This window comes from Xenopus laevis, chromosome 8L (assembly GCF_017654675.1).
Source record: "Xenopus laevis strain J_2021 chromosome 8L, Xenopus_laevis_v10.1, whole genome shotgun sequence".
In the NCBI taxonomy this organism is placed as follows: domain Eukaryota; kingdom Metazoa; phylum Chordata; class Amphibia; order Anura; family Pipidae; genus Xenopus; species Xenopus laevis.
Genome location: NC_054385.1, coordinates 65,943,477 through 65,958,590, shown reverse-complemented (window position 1 = coordinate 65,958,590; position 15,114 = coordinate 65,943,477). Strand labels below are relative to the sequence as shown.

Here is a 15,114-nt window from a genome sequence, read left to right as displayed (position 1 = left end):
GCACACAGGGAAATCAGTCGTCCGGCGTCTAATCTCCTGCCCCGAAAAAGAGGAGATTTGTCACCGGGGGACTAATCTCCCTGAATCTGCCTGTATGCCCTGACCCTAATGCTGTACTGCAAGTTTGAGTGATATCGCCCCCCTCCCTTTCTCCTCCCCCACCAGCAGCCTAACAAAAGAACAATGGGAAGGTAACCAGATAACAGCTCCCTAACACAAGAGAACAGCTCTGTGGTAGATACAGTGCCTTGCAAAAGTATTCCCCCTCCTTGGCATTTTTCATGTTTTGTTGCCTCACATCCTGGAATTAAAATGGATTGTTTGAGAGTTTGCACCATTTCATTTACAGAACATGCCTACAACTTTGAAGATGCATATTTGTTTTTATTGGGAAGCAAATAGGACAAAATAACAGAAATCTTCAGCGTGCATAACTGTTCACCCCCCTAAAGTCAGTACTTTGCAGAGCCACCTTTTGTGGCAATTACAGCTGCAAGTCGCTTTGGATAAGTCTGTATGAGCTTGCCACATCTTGCCACTGGGATTTTTGCCCATTCCTCAAGGCAAAACTGCTCCTTCATGTTGGATGGTTTTCGCTTGTGAACAGCAATCTTCAAGTCAAGTCCACAGATTCTCAATTGGATTGAGGTCTGGACCCTGACAAGGCCATTCCAACACATTTAAATGTTTCCCCTTGAACCACTCAAGTGTTGCTTTAGCTGTATGCTTTGGGTCATTGTCCAGCTGGAAGGTGAAACTCCCTCCCAGTCTCAAATCACAGGCAGACTGACACAGGTTTTGCTTAAGAATATCCCTGATTTAGCACCATCCATCTTCCCCTCGACTCAGATCAGTTTCCCAGTCCATGCTGCTGAAAAACATCCCCACTGCATGATGCTGCCACCACCATGTTTCACTTTGGCGATGGTGTTCTTGGGGTGATGGGATGTGTTGGATTTGCCCTAGCATTTTCTGTTGTGGTCGCAAAGTTCTCATATGACCAGAGCACCTTCCTCCATACATTTGGGGAGGTGCCCACATGCCTTGTGGCAAACTGAAAAGTGCCTTCTTATTTTTAACTTTAAGAAATGGCTTTTTTCTGTTCTCTCTTCCATAAAGCCCATCTCTATAGAGTGTATGGCTTATTGTGGTCCTATCGACAGATACTCCAGTCTCTGCTTTGGGACTCTGCAAGTCCTTCAGGGTAACATTTGGGGGCACATTTACTAAGGGTCGAAGTGAATTTTCAAATTCAAAAACTTCAAATTTCTAAGTCATTTTTGGGTACTTAGACCATCGAATAGGTCAAATTCGACTTTGATTCAAATTGTAAAAACTTTGAATATTCGACCATTCGAAAATCGAAGTACTGTCTCTTTAAACCTGCCGAATTGCTATGTTAGCCTATGGGGACCTCCTAGAACCTATAGCCAACATTTGGTTTTTAGAAGTTTTTTTGTTTTTTTTGAAAACCGTTCAATCGATCGCTCGAAGGATTTGATTGATCGAACGATTTTACTTCGATCGAATATGGACATATTCAATCAAAAAAAACTTTTGACTTCGAATATCGAACTATTGCAATGCGATGGTCGAATTTCAATGTTTTTTTCACTTCAAAATTCGACCCTTAGTAAATGTGCCCCTTGGTCTCTGTCTGGCCTCTCTGATTAATGCCCTCCTTGCCCGGTCTGTGAGTTTTGGTGGGCGGTCCTCTCTTGGCAGATTTGTTGTTGTACCATGTCAGAAAAAGTGTGTTTTATACTGACAGATCATGTGACACTTAGATTGCACACAGGTGGACTTCATTTCACTAATTATGTGACTTTTGAAGGTAATTGGTTGTACCAGGATTTTTAGGGGTTTCATGGCAAAGGGGGTGAATACATATGCACATGCAAGTTTTCAGGTTTTTATTTAATTCTCTTTTATATATATATTTTTTTCTCATTTCACGTCACCAATTTAGACTTTTTGTGCCGATTCATCGCATAAAATAAGATTAAGAAACATTTAAATTACAGGTTGGAATGTAACAAAATAGGTAAAAATGCCAAGGGGTGGATACTTTTGCGAGGCACTGTATAAGAACAGCACTCAATAGTAAATATCCAGGTCCCACTGCGACACATTCAGTTACATTGAGTAGGAGAAACAACAGCCTGCCAGAAAGCAGTTCTGGCATGAAATCACATGACCAGGTAAAATGACCTTAGAGGGCTGCCTTCACACCAATATTACAACTAAAAAAAATACACTTGCTGGTTCAGGAATTCAATTTTAGATGGTAGAGTGAATTATTTACAGTGTAAACCGTGTAATTTAGAAATAAAAACGACACCATAAAAATCATGACAGAATCCCTTTAAGGCCTTGTAATATTCAATTTGTTTTGGTTGCACAAAAAAAGAGACTTCATGTGCAAAATCTTTAGTACACCTAAAACCATATGCACAATTTGGGAAATGTGAAAAAACTTTAAAAGCGTATTCACACAAAATGTTTGTGTTCACCACATTTTGATAGGTTTAGAAGCTTAGTTAGAAGGAAAATGGTTCCCCCTGTTTCTGTTGCTTTCTCTCCCCTGGTGGCTCTCTGGTTACCGTTTGTGGCTACCTCCTTAATTATCACACTGTTAAAATTATTATATACCATGCAGTTTGTGATCCCCGTAGACAACCTTGAACGAATAGAAATATTGGTTAATGTAGAGCTATGTATAGTTATTTTACTATAATGTATGCATCTATGAAAGTTTTGTTGAGTTAACCTAGTGTTTTAATTTTACCAGGCTTCTATTGTTTCACCATTGAGGCATGGTTTAGTTTTTGTAGAACAATACACTAATCCCAATATGTAATACAAGGAACTATGTTTGCTCAAGAGCAGTAACTAATATCAACCAATAAGATGATTGCTTTTGAACAGGTGATAAGTAAATGCTTCCTGCTGATTTGTTGCTATGGGTTACTGCTACTGGTCAAACTTAAAGGAATAGTTCAGCGTGAAAATAAAAACTGTGTAAATAGGCTGTAAAAAATAAAAAATGTTTCTAATATAGTAGATGTAATGTATAAAGGCTGGAATGACTGGATGTCTAAAATAATAGCCAGAACACTACTTCCTGCTTTTTAGTTAGTTAGTCAGCGACTTGAACGGGGGCCACATGGTACATATCTGTTCAGTGTGTTTGCAATTGATCCTCAGCATGCAGCTCAGATTCAAAAGCAACAGATATGACACATCTGCCCCCCCCCCCTCAAGTCTCTGATTGGTTACTGCTGAGTAACCAGTCAGTGGAAACCACTTGTTGGGCTATGTTCTGTTATGTTAGATATCCAGTCACTCCAGCCTTTATACATTACATATTTGGCTAACTAACTACAGTATATTAGAAATATTTTTTATTTGCACAGCCTATTTATTTACCCAGTTTTTATTTTTACACTGAACTGTTCCTTTAATGCCTTTGGACCTTATACCCATTGATCACGTTTCCAGAGTCTTTGTATACTTCTTTCTTCCTTCATAACTTGAGGATGCAAACCCCTTCTGTGTACAGCCATCTGTAATAGCTATACAGAGATCCATGGGTGTGTGGGTGTCTATTCTAGATGTTTGAAAAAAGATGTCCATCAAGTTCAAACTTTTTTTTTTGTCTAAACCCTAAAACCTATATTAATATAAAACCTATATTAAATATATTAAATAACACCTAAGATTTTACTCCTATTTGCAGAGTTTTGGGCCAGCTTTAACAAGTATGAATGTCATCAATGCAATGGTGGTAGTGTCATAGAGATCTAAGATTATAACATGTCTCTGTAAATTACTCTCGGAACTAAGAATTAAAGTCTATATTCCCAAAAAACATTGCATTTGAAGGCAAGCCCTGAACTCTAGATGAGAGAATTTAGAGCTGACTGTGTAAAAAAGTTTTTTTTACTCTGCACTTCTTTCATTAATTATTCAAACAGAGAACTCTTAATATTTTTTGTATGAGGGCAGTTGTCAGATATCACTGTGACTTTATTGCTATTAACATGCATCAGCATATTCCCCAGCACTGTGCAAGGGTATAATGGTGCATCTCTCTTAATACAATTAACATGTATGGTGAAATGAGCTAAAGAAAGTAGTTTTTATTTTTGGAGGCAGAATGTTTGAAACTTCAGATTAAAGGAGGAGCATTTCAAACTATTCAATGTTTAACTGTATTATCTACACTGATTGTATTTTGTTGTTCATATTTGCCTTTGTGCATTACAGAATAGCTTACTCTAAGTAAGTTTTTAATTGGCCTTCATTTCTTTCTTTTTTTATAGTTTTGTATTATTTGCCTTCTTCTGACACCTTCCAGTTTCTGAATAGGGGTCACTGTCATCTAAAAAACAAAAAAAACAAACACTCTGTAAGGGTTGAGACACACGGCAGATTCATGGAGATTTAGTCACCTGGCGAGTAATCGCCTCTTCTTCTGGGCGTCAATGTCCCCGAACTGCTTTCGCGTGTCTTCCCGTCCGCTATAATGAAAAGTCGTCTGTGCTAAAACACACATGGCGCTTCGTTTTCCGAAGTTGCCTGGAAACTTTGTGCAACTTCGGAAAACAAAGCGGCGCGTGTGCTTTAGTGCAGGTGATTTTTCATTATAGCAGACGGGAAGACATGCAAAGGCAGTTCGGGGAGATTGTCGCCCAGAAGAAGATGCGATTAATCACCAGGTGACTAAATCTCCCCGAATCTGCCCATGTGTCTCAACCCTAAGGCAACAAATGTATTATTGTTGCTACTTTTCAATTCAGGTCCTCTCCTATTCATATTCCAGTCTCTTATTCTGAGTAAGTTTTTTAATTGGACCCTAGCAACCAGATTGCAGAAATTGCAAACTGGTGAGCCGCTGAATATATAGATACATAACTAAAAAAACACAAATAATAAAAAATCAAAACCAATTGAAAATTGTGTCAGAATATCACCCTCTAAATCACATTAAAAGTTAATTTAAAGGATAACAATCCCTGTAACTTTTAACATTGTCCGATGTTATTAAATTTTCGTTTATTGGTCTACTCTCTTTTCCCACCTTAGTCCGTACTCAATGAGCTTCCCCCGCAATGTCCGAGCGGCTGGGGCAGAATGCAAAAGGAAAGGATGGCAAGAAGTATTCGTCCCTCAACCTATTTGATACTTACAAGGGAAAGTCCTTAGAGGTGCAGAAACCAGCAGGTGAGATATGTGAGAGTTGATGTGTGTTTACAGTGAAATTTACAGCTACATGACTGTAATATTATATTAGATAATGATGTGTAATGTGAGCATTTGACAAGTCGGGCAGTAAGGTAGTGCTGCATTCTGGCTGCTCTTTGCCCTGCTATTCTTGTTATCTTGGAGTGAGGGATTGAGTGGGGGTGAAAGGAAGGGCTTTTTTAAAAAAAAAAAAAAATATATATGAGCATATTGCTTTATTTTTCTTCATGTATTGTGAATGCAGCAGAGGTACACATACACTGTACAACAGCAGAGGAGAGTATGATGATTACTTGATATATACATATGTATCCCGGCACATATTATTTGGTGTGAATAAAATACATTTAATATGGTTTGCTTTCTCTATATTCCACAATAAAAAAAAATGTTAAATGTGTTGCAATTTAAATGCAATTTTATTGAATTTATATTGGTCCGCAGTGGTGTGCTTTTTCTGTTTGTGGAAAAAGATCCCCTTTTTAACGTAATTTTGTTCAGTTGGGCTTATGTAAAAAAGGTGCATAAATAGTACTATTGCTCTTGTTTTTCAAGTCACCCCCCGCCATGGCCTCCAAAGTCTCGGTAAAGTTGTTGTTGCCCGGCGTATGCCTCCCCCAGCTAATCTTCCTAGCCTGAAAGCAGAAAACAAAGGGAATGACCCCAATGTCTCATTAGTACCCAAAGACGGATCAGGATGGGCAAGCAAGCAGGATACACAAGAGCCAAAGAGGTGAGCATATGGTTAAAATGCACTATGAAGTATATGAAAAAAGAGTCGTTGTATTTTGATTAATAAGGGTGGTAAATAAAAAGGTTAGAGAGGCTTTAGGTGGGATTTATTGCCTTTCACTGGCTCAACTTACAGGTAGATTTACAAAAAGGTTTTCAACCTCATCTACAATGTATAGGCAAGTGTGTAAGCCATTTCAATATAGTGACATTTATAGTGTGTAAAGGGGTGTCTGGACAAAACTACCTTTTTGAAATAATGAAAAAATATTATTCTAACATTCTATAGCATTTAAAATGGTTTATTAAAAGTAGGGGTTCTTAATCTTTGGGTCTGGGCCCAAATAAAGGCCCCATACTGTTTATATTTGGTCTCTGTGAACCCCTAAATAATGTACATTAAAATAAGGTGAATACGTTTTTTTATCCAATTTTGGGTCTTAAAGCTGATACTGCAACTTGATCTGATTTATATTGCTTTGTTATACATTTAAGGCCAGGACTAAGTTTTACCTGCAACTAGCTTGCTTTCAAGGTCATAGGCTTTTCTAGGTTGTTATAGTTTATACAGGAGCAGTGGCCAGCTCCTTGTTGTAGCTTCCACCCTTTCCAGCTATAGTGAGGTGATTCCAATGGTGGCCATGTTTGGGAGTTTTAACCTTGAAAGCAGCAAGTAAGTTGCAGGTAAAATGTATAATGAAGTAATTGAATTCTTAATGAATTAGACGAAAGTTGAGTGTAGGACTGGCCATACCAGGGATGACTTTGATGTAGTTGGCCATCTTAAATATACTGCAATATATATATATATATATACAAACAATCCCTTTTTTATTGAAAGGGTAAGGCATTTTTAGTAGCTCAAGGCACAACACGTCTGTGTCTATATTGGCAATGAGTTGAGTGCAGAGGACACCTTGTATTGTATGAATTTAGTGGTCACAGCCTCTTGGTTTAAAATTCATTGGTGAGCACAATTTTCCCTTGTTTGTTATAGTTTCTCACATTTTCCATTGTTTTTTGGTATATATATATATATTATACTATTATACATGTGATTTTACATGGTGATAAAGTGGTGTTTAAGTGCCATGGTGATAAAGAGGTTATGTTTGGTGTATTTTCAAAACCTTTATGAATCACAGTTTAATGTGCATTTTACTTTATTTATAAAGCCTTGTCCAATATATTTTGTTTTTTCCTTTCAGTTCCGATGTCTCTCCACCAGTGCAGCCGGAGTCGCAGCCGCAGCCGGTTATGCAGACGCCTGCATCCAACCAGCCGAAACATCCCCCAGTTTCACAAGAGGTGATAACCTGTCATTACTTCTATGAATTCATGGCACAGTGGCCCCAGGAGTGTTTGACACAGTGACCTCAGTATAAAACGACCAAGTGGCCACTGCAGTATATGACACCATGGCCCAGTATTTCATTACAAGAATTCCCATAGGGAGGAAGCACACCAAACAATTGGCTTTTCCTTTTTAGAACATTTATTCCGCAGCGTTGGCACAAGCTTTCGGGTCAACCCCTTCCTTCCTTGCACCTGAGGAAGGGGTTGACCCCGAAAGCTTGTGCCAACTCTGCTGAATAAATGTTCTAAAAAGGCAAAGCCAATTGTTTGGTGTGCTTCCTCCCTATGGGAATTCTTGTATGAAAATTGGGCTTGGAAGTAGCTGGAGGAGTTGAATGCACCCTAAGGAGAAAAAGTAAGAAAAGTAAGTGGTGTGCCGAAGAAAATGTATGCCAGTATTTCATTACACAGTGGCTCCATCAAGATACAGTATGTTCCAATGACCCCTTTGTTTTATAACTCTGACCCCAGCAACATAAGTCACAATGACCCTAGTATTTCATAACACTGCGTGTTTGCAGACCCTACGCAATAATTCCCTCCAAATTCTTTTGGAGAAATATTTGTGTGCATGGAGCTGAGTGCATCTTAAAAAAGAACTGAATTAAATGGTTTGTTACTGATACAGTAATTCTGTCGTCTTCTTTGTTTCAGCCCCCACCTCCAGTCGCCGCCGTGGTAAAGACCTGGGCACAGGCCAGTGTCACACATGGGTCACAAGGAGATGGTAATTGAAATCATTGGGGTTTAAGGAGGGGACTTCTGTCTATAAACTTTTTTTTTTTAATTTGTAAATTTGATTTAGTTAAATTTTAGTAAAATTTTAGTAAATTTTATATAAAGTGGTAGATTTGCAAATATATATATATATATGTATATATGTATATATGTATATATATATGTATGTATATATATGTATATATATGTATATATATGTGTGTGTATGTATATATATATATATATATATATATATATATATATATATATATATATATATATATATATATATATATATATATATATATATATATATATATATTCTTGTTTTTTTTAATGTTTTCTGCTCTCAGGTGGAAAGGCATCAAACCAACTGTCGCCATTCTCTCGCGAGGAATTTCCAACCCTGCAGGCTGCTGGGGACCAGGACAAAAGTGGGCACGACCCGGACACCTCCGCTGTGTCGTATGGGCCAGGACCAAGCCTCCGCCCCCAAAGTGAGCAAATACTGCAGTAGAGTGCTTTTTAGAGGCTTATGTTGAGGCTAACATTGCTTCTCTGTACATTGTAATTTGTCATATATGAACATATCTATAATTATATATAAAACTTGTCACTTGAACTTTTCCCCTCTGTTTTATGTTTATCTAGATGCAACAAATTGGAGGGATGGGGGTGGGAGGGGGGGATTGGCTGTGAGCTCCCTTGATGGTGAAAGCCGAGAGCCACCTTCAGAAACGGGACACCCCCCCAGCTGTGAGGCAGCCCCTCGCCCAGGGCTGCCTCAACCCACACCCCAACAGTTCCCTCAATATCGGGGGATGCTGGCACCATTTGTAAGTATTTAACAGGACACATATTTTGTTCTGAAACTTATTTTCTCTCTAACAGTTCTAACCTTTATTTGGTTTATCATTTCTATTATGATACTGCTTGCTTTTTAATGTTACTATGTCTGCTGTCTTACTCTTTTAGATGTATCCTCCATACTTGCCGTTTCCCCCTCCCTATGGGCCACAGGGGGCCTTCCGTTTTCATGGACCAGATGCCCCAAGGTATCACTATTTGTAAAATGTTCCCTTTGTAACACTTTGTTTTAAGTGGCAAAAGTACATTGTACCTTAAGTAGACTAGCCTGTAACTATATTGTGGTGTATTGTTGCTTCTTTTACATTATATCAGTTTATATTCACTAACATCTTTCCTAGACACCTTCTTTATTATTCCTTTTTCCCCTTGCTTGGGGGACACCGGGACAGTGGGGTATAGCTGGTACCACTAGGAGGCAGGACACAACAAAGGAGAAAAACTGGCTCCTCCTCCACTGGCTGAGCTTAGCTCAGTTTTGCGTTGTGATCTCCGGAGGGTAGGACATATTTTTTGTTTTATTCTATTTTATTGTTATTGATCAGCTAGACTGACACCAGGGGATGCCCAGGGCTTCTACAATGAGTGGAGGCTCCCCATTGGCATCCTCCAGCGGGGGACCTGTCTCCGGGGTCTTAAGAGTGCTACTTGCACAGACCACCCAGCTGACTGAAGTCTCCTTCCTTTGCAAGGGGGAAAAAAAGCTGGCCGGAGGATAGAGGAAAGTGGTCCATGCAAGGAGAGGAAAGAGAGCTCAGCGGGTAATTACCGCTGAGCTCTCCTTCCCCTCACTTAGACATCTCTTTCTCCTGCAGAGTGGGGCGCATTGGGCGCCACTCAGCTTAGTGATTCATGCACGGATTGCTCTTACTCCTTAAGAGAGCCGCACACAGCCGGCTTCCCCGGGTAAAATATTGCCAGACTGACACAGCAGGGCACTAGGGGAAAAGCAGGCTATCCTGGTCCCCTCCAGCCTCACAGAGTCTGTGGATCACTCGGAAGTGACGGCTGTGCTCTACTTTGCAATTAGCAGCATACTCCAATCGTGCATGGGTGTTCTCACACTGGCGCGCATCAGATCGCAGCCGCCATTTTCTGAGACCTCACGCTCCATGAAATGCAGTTCACTGTGGGGGCGCTTACAGCACAGTGACCTGAACGCTAAGGCGGCTCTCTCCAGCACAGAGGCAGGAGGTACATTAGCTGGTGCTACCTCTCAGGGGGAAAACAGCTGCTCCCTCTACCATGCTATCTTGCTGCAGGCTAGTGGCCAACTAAATTATCCCTTACAGCTACCCCTTCCCTACTACAATCTAGCTTCCTTAGAGGGCACAATTCCCTCACCGCCACCATGTCTGAGGGGCAAAGTGACAACTTTTTTTCCAGGGGAGCACCTACAGCTCCAATTAAATTCCTTGCCTTTGCCAAATGCCACAAACAATTGCCATCAGGGCACAAAGATCCCTTATGTGTTAAGTGTAAACTGCCTGAGAAAGGATCAGAAACTCCAGAACCTACTCCTCCCTAGATGAGTCAGGCCACAGAAGGGGAAACATCAGCTTCCATCAGAGACTCCTCACCACCAGAGAGGGCGTCACAATTAGCCATAGGCTGGCACAGTCATTAGACTAATTCCTTTCCCACCTTCCCCATCTGACGAGGCATGCGACTCTCCACCCAGATTTGCTTAACTACCTCCACCAGATTCGGGGGGCGACTGTGATCACTCTGAGGGCGAACTATCTTCCAATTCAGACCAAGATGAGGAGGAGTTATCTGGACTCACTTCCAAGTCAGTGGATTTTCTAATCTAACCCTTCACCTTCATGAACCAGAAGTCTCATCCCACTCCTCTAAAGTACTTTTCAAACTCCATAGTAAGACTTCACCAGGTTTCCCTTCCCACTCACAGCTGGACCAGATTATCCAACTGGAGTGGAACAAGCCTGAGGCCAACCGTCGATTCCAGAAGCTCTATCCATTCCCTACAGAGTTTATAGAAAACTGGTCAGCACCACACTCAGTGGACGCATCAGTGTCGAGACTCTCCAAAAATACGGTCCTCCCAGTCCCTGATGCCTTCCTTCAGGGACTCTATGGACAGGAAACTAGAAAGCCTCCAGCAATCTGTTTTTTCGGCATCAGGAATATCGCTACGCCCCCTTTTTAGCCCCCGCATGCGTTAACAGGGCTATCTAATCCTGGTCCGATTCTCTCCTTAACGCAATTGCTTCAGGGGCACCTCACCATGAACTTTCTCACTGGGCTTCCCAGATCAAGGTAGCACACGACTATATGTGTGTGAGGCCTCTCTAGATGCTGCCCAAATAATCAGCAGATCATCAGCACTCGCAGTGACGGCCCACAGGTCCTCGGATCTTGGCAAAATCATTAGCCAAGCTACAGGGGGCAAGAGTACTTGCATGCAATTCAACACACAAACACTATAATTCCACTATAGAGAGGCGGTTCCATTCGCCCAATTTCATCTCAGTGAGCGCCAATGGAACATCCTGGCGACTTGGAAATGGAAATCCCTACTTCAGGAGATCCGCCGGACTCGCAAGATGAAGACATCTCTCCTATGGTGGCTGCAGGCCATCTCACTTCAGGCAGACTTCTTGGAGAACCCCTTTTCTCATCCTCACAATGGACACAAGCCTGTTCGGCTGGGGAGCAGATCTCGAGGGACAGTCAGCACAGAGAACATGGAATCCAGATGAAAAGAAACAACCCAATTAATCTGCTCGAAATCCGAGTGATCCGTGTAAGTCTTACTCATTGGCAACAGAATCTGACAGCCTACATCGCACAGCGACAGACTCCACCAGTCAGACTCAGTTTACCATGGGGATGAGTACGTCCTGGGCTTTCAAAAACAGGCTTCAGCCGAACAGCTGTGCAAGGCAGCCACGTGGATTACTTCCACAAAGGCCTCATTTCCCACCCAGGGTTGTAGGGGACAGCTTTGGTCCCCACTGTCCCTGTGTCCCCCAAGCAGACCTGGAGAAAAGGAGATTTTGTGTACTCACCGTTAAATCTCTTTCTCTTCAGTCGCTTGGGGGACACAGGGCTTCCCTCCCTGGATTGAGGCTCTTGTTTTTCTCCATCAGACATGATACAGGGTTCTTCCCATTACTGTTTACAAGTTATATTATTCATATTGCATTTAAGATTCGTTGTGCACTGCCTCCTAGTGGTACCAGCTATAGCCCACTGTCCCTGTGTCCTCCAAGCAACTGAAGAGAAAGAGATTTAATGGTAAATACACAAAATTTCCTTTTTTATTTTGTTTCCTGTCTCTGGATAAGAACAACTGTGGTTATGTGGCACTTATGCAAACGTATATTCTGTTAAATGTCAAAGGATCACACCAAACTCAACCATAAAGGTGTCCCAGTGTGCCCCCTAGTTCTCTATAAAAGTTGAGAAAAAAGTAATTACATATGGAAACCAATTCACCTATGAGAATTCTACTGTCCCAAAACGTAATTACTGATGCAGGAGAATTGATCAGTGAGAATGCTGATTCCCAGCACTGTGTCGGCTATCTTGCTGTTATCTTACAGAGATTATTGTATCATTTTTTTTTTCTTCTTAAAAAAACACTGGAATCAAACATGGGGATACAGGACAGACTTATTCAGTGCTTAATGCTTCCAACTCCAGTTGCAGGTACCAAGAACATGGAGCCAGATTTACACAGGTTACCTGGGATTCTCATTGGAGGATTATTTTGCATCTTAATGCTGCCCTGGGCCCTGGAGAGCTGTGGAAGTTTTTCTGAGCAATATTGTTTTAAGAATACAACCCTGTTGTTGTTGGACTACAGCTCCCAGCATGCCTTGACCTTGATAATATGTTAAAGTATGCTGGATTTGTAGTCAAGCAACAACTGAATAAAATGTGGTTGAGCAGTTCAGTGCAGCAGGGTTTAGTGTCCCTTTAAGCTGTCCACACACCAGCTGAGATATCCTAGCAACAGGTGCACAATTACATTTATGTACAATTTATCCATACAGGTATAGGTAAGTTTCTTTTTACCTAGACAGAGTTCAGGTATAGAATTCACAAAAGCATCTTGAGGTTGAAGAGCGCCAATGCTTGTGTTGTCAAGCTTTTAATTTCATTTTAATGGGAGTAAGCCAGGTAATGTATTTTTTGTGCCATCAGCCTTATGAAGGAATGTGTTGAGCATAGTTGCCTGTGCTACGATGGTCGATAGTATAGCAGGTAGAAGCTGCTTTGTGTTGGGCTTTCCTGCATTGTTGAGTAGTGATAATTAGTGATGTAAATGCTCAAAATGGGACATGAACATCACTACAGACTTTAGTTAAAAAGGCTTACTTTACTTAATAAAAAAGTGATCTCATCCATCCTTTTTCCTATATATCTCATTCTGACAAAGCTATGTGGACAATCAGTCATGTATTTATTGCATTTATTTCTTACTTCAACTTAGATGACAAAGGAGCCATGAGGTGTGGCCCCTTCCACTTACAGACCCAGCACTATAAGAGTACAATATTCCATCCACACCAATTATTCCTCCCAGCACAACTCAGCTTTGAAAGGTTTTAGTAGTGTTTTCATTAGCTTATTTCAGGTGGTTAGGACTAGGCCTGCCTGACACAGTGCTAGTTTGGTCAGGAACTAGACCGACACCAGAGACTGACCCAGTGCCCTACACATATTTGCTCTCTTCTCTATTCAGGAGAACAGAAGGCCTGTATAGAAGCACCCTCTTTGGGAGTGTACAGGGAAAAATTTTTCTGTGTAGTGTTCTGCACTTCTCCAAACTTCATAACAAATGTCCCTGTCCTGAATAATGTAAAATATCTTTATATAGGTTCCCACGTCTTGCAGCACCTCGTGTCCCACCAGCAGTTCCCAGAATGCCTCAGCACTTGAATCGTCCGTCCATTTTGAAGCAGGATGATCTTAAGGAGTTTGATGAACTTGATCAAGAGGCAGATGATGGCTGGGCAGGTACAACAATTTTTTTAATTTTGAGGTTCAGTTTATCACAACAGCACATCACTCATCTTTATTTTGTGTATCATCTTTTTAGGAGCACATGAAGAGGTTGATTATTCAGAAAAGCTAAAATTTAGTGATGACGAGGATGGGAAAGAGACAGATGAGGAAGAAAAAAGGTAAATCTCTAGTGCTTTTGCTTCCTTTATTCCTTCACTTTTCTTTCCCAGGTCTGTGGAACATAGGCACCATGAAATATAGCTTCAACCACTTGGTGGCAGGTCACTCAAAAAAAGACTTCCCTCTGGTGCTATACCCCCTGGCTATATGCATGAAAGGCTCGGTGTCCTCCAGGAGACAGGACCTCCTGACATCTGCTCAAACTCCAGTGTTTGACCCAGAGCTTTCCTCATGCAGTTTCTCTTTTCTAGCTTCCCCCTACGTGGGATATGCAGCACTGAGGCTAAGTCTCCTTGGAGCAAGCCACACAGCCATATACTGTTCCTTTGTCTAAGGATTCAGGGGGCTGTCCAGCACACGCACGCTGCTTCTTACAATGCAGCAGGGACCAGTGTCTAAGTCCCCTGACTGCCGTGCCTCCCTCTGCCTGTCCCTTCCCTAGTTAGGCGCATTATTGCCAAGTAAACTCGTGGTGGGACTTCAGCACACCACAGCCTCTACTCTCCTAATTGAACACTCTGCTTGGCATTTGGATTGGCGTCAAATACAGAACAAGCACCTTAATCCGCTTGCCATCCAAACGGGGAGGACCCTTTTCAGGATCATGGATGTACACCAGATACCCTCTGCCAACCACTCTCAATGCTGAATACACCTCTACTTAGGGAACATTATGATCTCCTGGGAGGCAGGATCTGGAAATAGCCACACTTTCTGCAGCTTTAAGGGAGGTATCTGGGAGCAAATTTATTTCCGGCATATTAACATGGCTGAGAGTAATCCAGAAGGCCCTTACTCTAGGACTTGAACATCAATTCAAAGTAAAATATTTAGATTGTGCTAAATGCCCCAAAGGCCTGCCTGTAGCCCACAAGGACTAGTTGTATTCCTCTTGTACTAACCAGTCCCCAGGGACACATTCCCAAACCCCCTGATTCCTTAACAGGGTTCGGATCCCTCTGCTGTGGTCATTGCTGATGCTTCTGCTCAGCAGTCTACCCTCCACCCAGAGGTGAAAAGGGGCCCCTGTCCAAAACC

General features: G+C 41.6%; 1 protein-coding gene across 2 annotated transcripts in view; it reads left to right on the top strand.

Moving 5' to 3' along the window:
* prrc2a.L (proline rich coiled-coil 2A L homeolog) overlaps positions 1-15,114 on the top strand; it is a 68,860-nt gene that overhangs the window by 5,019 nt on the left and 48,727 nt on the right. For both annotated transcript variants that reach the window (XM_041571926.1, NM_001087247.1), the window contains 9 exon segments: positions 5,089-5,226; positions 5,803-5,980; positions 7,188-7,287; positions 7,990-8,062; positions 8,406-8,549; positions 8,704-8,888; positions 9,028-9,107; positions 13,769-13,908; positions 13,991-14,075. In XM_041571926.1, the coding sequence (XP_041427860.1) occupies positions 5,115-5,226; positions 5,803-5,980; positions 7,188-7,287; positions 7,990-8,062; positions 8,406-8,549; positions 8,704-8,888; positions 9,028-9,107; positions 13,769-13,908; positions 13,991-14,075 (1,097 nt within the window). In that variant the 5' untranslated portion in view covers positions 5,089-5,114.